Here is a 7,187-nt window from a genome sequence, read left to right as displayed (position 1 = left end):
AGATTTGGAAACAATCTTTGATTGAAGCAAAAGTTGAATTAGAAATCGATCTGTGGTTAAAGCTAAAGTTGGATTTGAAAACGATCTGTGATTGTAGCTTATGTTAGACTTGAAAACGATCGTTGTTTGAAGCTCAAGTGGTACTGAAAATCGATCTGTGATTGAAGCTTAAGTTAGACTTGAAAACGATCTTTGATTGAAACAAAAGTTGAACTAGAAATCGATCTTTGGTTAAAGCTAAAGTTGGGATTGGAAACGATCTGTGATTAATGTTAAAGTTGGATTTGAAAACGATCTGTGATTGAAGCTTAAGTTAGACTTGAAAACGATCTTTGATTAAAACAAAAGATGAACTAGAAATCGATCTTTGTTTAAAGCTAAAATTGGGCTTGGAAACGATCTGTGATTAATGTTAAAGTTGGATTTGAAAATGATCTGTGATTGAAGCTTAAGTTAGACTTGAAAACGATCTTTGATTGAAGCTAAAGTTGAAGATGAAAAGGATCTTTGATTGAAGCTAAAGGTGTACTAGAAAGTGATGTGTGATTGAAGCTTAAGTTATAGTATATAAAAACGATTTTGATTGAAGCTAAAGTTTGACCTGAAAAGGATCTTATTATCAAACTTGTGATCTGTTATTGACTAGAAAACGATCGTTGATTAAAGTTAAAGTTGGATCATTGATTGAAGCTAAAGTTGTACTAGAAAGCGATCTGTGATTGAAGCTTAAGTTAGACTTAAAAACGAATTTTGATTTAAGCTAATTTTAAACTAGAAAACGATCTTTGATTGAAGCTAAAGTTGCACTAGAAAGTGATCTGAGATTGAAGTTTAAGTTATGCTTAAAAAGATCATTGGTTAAAAATAAAGTTGGACTTGAAGACGATCTTTGATTGAAGCTAAAGTTGAACTAGAAATCGATCTTTGGTTAATGCTAAAGTTGGACTTCAAAATGATCTTAAGTTAGACTTGAAAACGATCTTTGATTGAAGCTAATGTTAAACTATTTAGAAAACGATCAATGATTTATGTTGGATTTGAAAAAGATCTTTGAACTTGGAAACGATCTTAGATTAAAGCTAAATTTTGAATTTGAATATGATCGTTGATTGGTCAAAACTATCTAAAACTGAACTTGAAAAAGATCTTTGATTGAAAATAAAATTGAACTTGAAGCCGATCTTTGAAGCTTAAATTTGGCAATAGAGTGAGCTTTAATAAAAGCAAAGTTTTGGTCTATAAAATATAACTTTGTTTAAAATTAAAATTTGAATTAGAATTAGGTATAAATTTGGTAACTTTCTGCAATCTTAAAAACAATACACGTTTTAACAAAAAGCAAAAAAAAAACGTCAAATTCTGCTTGTCACAGCAACTTTTTTCACAACACTACAAAACAACAAATGCTATTATAACAAACACGTTTTCGTACTTGTTAACCGAAACTGTTTAGTCATACATACTATATCCAAAACTTTCTGCTAAATCAGCAAAGTTAATAATAAACTGATCATAACAAATTAATTAAAAGTAAATAAATCATTTCATTTAAATGCAAACAACCTAAACTATAAAATTTTATTCAATTTAGAAAATACTTATTAAAACAAGTATTTGGTTATTTTTTTATAAAATAAATGCTTGAGTATATTTTTGTTCATGTTTTGTATTTGTTGTTAAAAGACAAATTAAACTTAAATGATTAATAATGAGATTCTTAATATGTATAAAATTACATAAATGAAATAAATGGCAGAACACTATTTAAAACAAGTAAAAATTATATATAGATATAAAAAAAAACAGTTAAGAACTTTTTTTTAAGAATGTTTTTAGTAACTACAAACTACTAAGGCACATTTAAAATGAGCAGGAGTTAAAGGTCATAACCCCACTCCTATTGGTTTTAGTAAACTTAATAACTAAAGAGAGAGAGAATAATGCAAATTTTTGGTTTCAGCTTATACATAATAATAAAACTCTCTTCTCATTTAAAGAATTCATAAGAAAACTACAATTCTTCATGAGTTTTAACATTAGCAGCTGCCTCGAATTGAGCTTCTTTCAATTCCAAGGGTTTTGACTCTAATCTAGGTTCTCTTATATAAGCCTTTTCAGGATCACTTTTCAATTGAGCCTCTTGGCTGCCACCAGCAGCAGCTGTATTTGCCATAACACCATCGCCTTTTACTACTACCGAATCCTCGGTATCTGAGATATAACCATAATCTCCAGTATAGTGAGTGGGAAATAATAGCAAAGGACTGGCACTAAAAGCCATAAGATCACGTTTGGGAAAAGCATTAGCCCAGGTTTTATTGGGATGTCTGTTGAACATAACCGGCAAGAATTCATCGACGGGTATAAGATTTTCCAAAGGTTTGGCGGCCAATAACTTTTCAGCTCCCTTTAAGGAAATAACATAACCCAAAGTCCAATAAGAATAGCCTGCATGCACCAAGTTTTCCGTATTAGCCACCCAAGGTTCAGATTCTTCCTTCAAGCGTTTGCGGCCAAAGTAACTTTAGAAGAAAATAGATTAAAAATCCATAAAACAATCTTATAATCAGTTTAAAACTTACACCAAATCATATTCTATAACATTACGTATCTGCTCCATCACCGACTCGGCCTTATCCTTGAAATATGGCTCAAATCTGATATCATCTTCTAAGATCAATACCTGTTCCTGTTTTTCTTCTACCATTTTTTCCCATATCTTATAGTGACTCAAGAAACAGCCTATTTCACCCATAGTCATAGGACGATGATGATAGGGATCCTCATAGCCGGGCAAGAACTTAACACCCATTTCTTCCAGGAGATCATGATTTAATTTTCTGAAATTTTTAAAGATATTTAGCATATTTGTAACAAAATTTTATTTAGGGAAACTTACTGTCCATCTACTGCTGGGAAATATTCTACATCTAAACCCAAAACATTGAAAAGTTTTTCCATTTTTTCACGTCTTTCGGGGCGGCGTTCCAAATTGATCATGTAAATGTGATCGAGGGAGAGTTTGTGTCTGGAAAGAAGGAGGATACTTATTAAGTATACAACAGTCTGTTTACTTTTTGAGTTAAACTTTAGCTTCAATTTCATTAAAAACTTTTTCAAAATCTTGATTATTTTAAAAAAGCGTTCAATGAAAAAAGTTTTGTTAAAAAAGCTTTTGGTGTAAAATATTTCATTTTTTAGAAAAAAAACTTTTGAGAAAAGAGATTTTTCAAAATCTTGATTACTTAAAAAAAGCTTTTTATGAAAAAAGTTTTTCTAAAAAAGCTTTTTATTTAAAATATTTAATTTTTTAGAAAAAAAAAAAACTTTTGAGAAAAAGCATTTTATACAAAACTTCTCTTAATAAAACTTTTATGAAAAAAGCTTTTATAAAAACTTATTAAAAAGCTTTCTCTAAAGTTTTAAGAAAATGTTATAAAGCTTTATATAAAAAAGTTTTTGATAATTTTTTAAATTCATTAAAAGCTTACTCAAAGTCAATATTATTATAAAAAAAGCTTTTACGAAAACAATTTTGTAAAAAAGCTTTTTCTGAAAAATATTTTATTTATAACTATGCATGATTATAAAGCTTTTTGTAAAACCCTTTTAAAAAACTTCTTATTCTTTCTTCTTTTATTAAAAATGTTTTTCTACAAAAGCTTTCTATAAAAAAGATTTTCAACAAAAGCTTTTTATAAAAGATTTTCTACAAAAGCTTTTAAGAAAATGTTATATAAAGATTTTTATAAAAAAAAACCTTGGGTAATTTTTGAATTTTGGTAATTAATTTATGAAAAGTTTTCATAAATTTAATAATATTTTAAAAAAGCTTTTTACGAAAACAATTTTTTAAAAGGCTTTTAGAAAAAGCTTTTGTGAAAACAAAAAAAAAAAAAAAAAATTTTATATAAAATTATTTTAAAAGAAACAAAGTTTTTAATAAAAGCTTATAAAAGATTTTTAAAATAGTTTTTTCACGAAAAGCTTTACACGTAAATACTTGTTTTTCAGGAAACATTTGAAGAAAACTTTTTTTTAAAAAACATTTTATAAAAATCTGTTTTCAAAAAAGAAGCTTGAGAAGTTTTTTAGGGAAAGCTTTTTATATAAACTTTTTTATTAAAAACAACATTAACATTAAACAGCTTTTCGTAATGAAAGCATTTTATAAAAAACTTTTCTTAAAAAAGCTTTTCATACCAAAAACAAGTTTTTTTTTAAAGCCAATAAAATAAAAAAAGCTTTTAAATAAAAACTTTTTATAAGAAACGCTTTCCATAAAAAGCTTTTAATAAAAAAGTTTTTATAAAAAGTTTTTCTTAATAAAACTTATCAAAAGCTTTTCGTTTTTACAGTAACTCTTCACATGCGTAATAGATGCATTTTATTACCAAAAAAGCTTTTCAATAAAAACTTGTTATAAGAAACGCTTTTCATAAAAAGCTTGCAATAATACAGTTTATGTAAAATGCTTTTTCAGAAACTTTTCAGAAAGCTCCATAAAAGTTGTGAGTAGAAAGCTTTTTCTGAAAAAATTTTATATAAAATTTAAAAAGCTTTCAATAGGATTTTATAAAAAAAATTTCAATTAAAAGTGAAAAATAAAGTTTTCAAAAAATGTTTTCAACCGTTTTTATAAAATGAATAAAAATGTTTTATATAAAAAGCTTTCAATAAAAACGTTTTATAAAAATAAAGTTCAATAAAAATGTTTTTAAGAACAAAACTTATTACACAAAATACTATTTCTTCAAAATTTTTAAAAAATATTTCTTTTTAAAAATCTTTTCCAAAAAAGCTTTTGTGGTAATTTAAATCTTTTACAAAAACTATTTTCAATAAAGAACACTTTTTAAAAAAAGTTTTCCCCTAAAAACAACTTTTTCAATCATAAAAACTTAAATATTCTCATATACTCACTTCTTTTCCTCTCTTTCAAATTTCTTCAAATACTCATTGACCTCAATAATATCACCCAAATCATGAATAATATTCGTTTTAATATTAACCAATTGCTTATAATCCTGGGCGATATTATCACTTGCATCCAAAGGCTGTAGTATATAACCAAAAGGTATCTCATTCGTAATAAACAAGGGAATCTTTGAACAGTTGGCAGAAATGGCAAATACAATAATATCATCTACGGGGCCATCATACAAACGACACTGAGGTCCCAAAGTCTGCATATAATCCAAGTCGTTTTTCTGCTGATCAAGGAACTGATCACGATCGAAAGTTAGATAGTGGGAACCCTTGTAGTTAAGATTTATTAAAACGGCACTGTGAATCATGGGCACTTGGAAAATGCCTTCACGATTGACATTGTAGATATCTTGGTAGAGATCTGTGCGCAGATAGTAGTAGTCCGGAGACATGCCACACCAGAAATTGGAGTAGAGGCCTTCGGATAGTAGCATGGGAGCCACAATGGGCAAACGTAGCTGGACCAAATGAGTAAGAGTGTGAGGTTCGGTAAGAAAAACATCAGCATCTAGATACTAGAGGGGAAGGGAGAAAGAAACAATTAAGATTTAGTGACTAGAGTTTAAGAAAAAGGTCACAAACTAATCTTTTAATTAATTTCAACACAAAGTAGAAAGAAGAACTTTAAAGATAAGAATGTTTGTGTGTTTATTGTTGTTGTACTTACAAATATGTAGTCGGCCCAGTTTTGTTTAGCTTCACGCTTAGCCTGTTCTTTAAGACTGATAAGATGATCGAAGCGTGCACGCGGCCAATCGAATGGAGAACTTTCATTTTGATGACGTTGCGTTTCGGAATCTAAAACTTTATGAACTTTGTGATACAAAGGCTCCACATGTTGCAACCATTCAGTTAAGATTTCTATACTGTTGTCGGTATTGTAGTCAGAATGGATCCTGTAAATAGAAAAATATTAATAAAAGGAATATTTTTCATAATTACAAAAACAAACTTACCATAAGGACATGCGTTCCTTGGGATAATCTTGTCTCTCTCAAATAGCTTAAGAACAAAGGCAAAACATGAGCCTTATTACGCACCATTAAGGCCACCACCACCGTAGGCACCTCATCACTTAAGTCCACCGGCAGTAATTTTTGTAATTCTTCCAATGTTGTACCCGGAGCAATATCCTCTTCAGCCCGAGCCGCCAACACCGACAGGGATATAAATAAAAATCCCAAAATTTTCATTATATTTTTAATTTAAAACAATTCTTGTTGAGTCGATGGAAAAACACTTCTTTACTGTAACCGGATGCACTAGTGTATGATTTCGTTTTCTTTTTTCTGAATTAAATTCTTGACAATTCTATTGCTCTGCTCAGTTCACTCACTGCTGCGGCTGCTGCTAGCGTTGATTATCCATTCATTTGTTTTTATTAAATTTAATTTATGTTGTTGTTTGATTGTATTGTGTGTATACAATCAGTTAAATTTTATATTTTTTTATTACTAGCTTAATTATCATGTTTTTCTGGTTTGTTTTAAATGTTTTTGGGTTGCTGCCTCTTTCGTTGTTGTTGTTCTTCGTTTTGTATTTTTGTTTGAGTTTTCTTTTGGTTTTTATTTACTTTGCAATATGACAGTTTGTTATCATGAAACGGAATACAAGAACAACATGAAGCCAGTAATGTAAACAAAAAGATCTTTTTGTGTAAACCAAAGCAGGGCTGCCAGATTAATTTTCTGAAAAATCGTAAATTTCTTAAAATAACTAACTAACTAACTAACTAACTACCTACCTAACTAACTAACTAACTAACTAACTAACTACTAACTAACTAACTAACTAACTACTAACTAACTAACTAACTAACTAACTAACTAACTACTAACTAACTAACTAACTAACTAACTAACTAACTAACTAACTACTAACTAACTAACTAACTAACTAACTAACTAACTAACTACTAACTAACTAACTACTAACTACTAACTAACTAACTAACTAACTAACTAACTAACTAACTAACTAACTAACTAACTAACTAACTAACTACTAACTAACTAACTAACACTACTAAACTAACTAACTAACTAACTAACTAACTAACTAACTAACTAACTAACTAACTAACTAACTAACTAACTAACTAACTAACTAACTAACTAACTAACTAACTAACTAAACTAACTACTACTAACTAACTAACTACTAACTAACTAACTAACTAACTAACTAACGAACTAACT

General features: G+C 28.5%; 1 protein-coding gene across 1 annotated transcript; it reads right to left on the bottom strand.

Moving 5' to 3' along the window:
- Window positions 1-1,618: 1,618 nt before the first annotated feature.
- Window positions 1,619-6,279, bottom strand: LOC119609705 (glycosyltransferase 25 family member-like). Its single transcript, XM_037964583.1, is given in 7 exon segments — window positions 1,619-2,522; window positions 2,583-2,840; window positions 2,900-3,028; window positions 4,924-5,504; window positions 5,657-5,885; window positions 5,946-5,983; window positions 5,985-6,279. Coding segments are annotated over 7 exon segments (1,944 nt in total). The 5' UTR covers window positions 6,183-6,279; the 3' UTR covers window positions 1,619-2,011.
- Between the last annotated feature and the right edge of the window lie 908 nt (window positions 6,280-7,187).

This window comes from Lucilia sericata, unplaced genomic scaffold (assembly GCF_015586225.1).
Source record: "Lucilia sericata isolate MDLA Ls3-8-SP2 unplaced genomic scaffold, ASM1558622v1 Contig001041F_arrow, whole genome shotgun sequence".
Taxonomy (NCBI): domain Eukaryota; kingdom Metazoa; phylum Arthropoda; class Insecta; order Diptera; family Calliphoridae; genus Lucilia; species Lucilia sericata.
The sequence above is the reverse complement of the archived record's forward strand: the minus strand, read 5'-3'. Positions and strand labels throughout refer to the sequence as shown.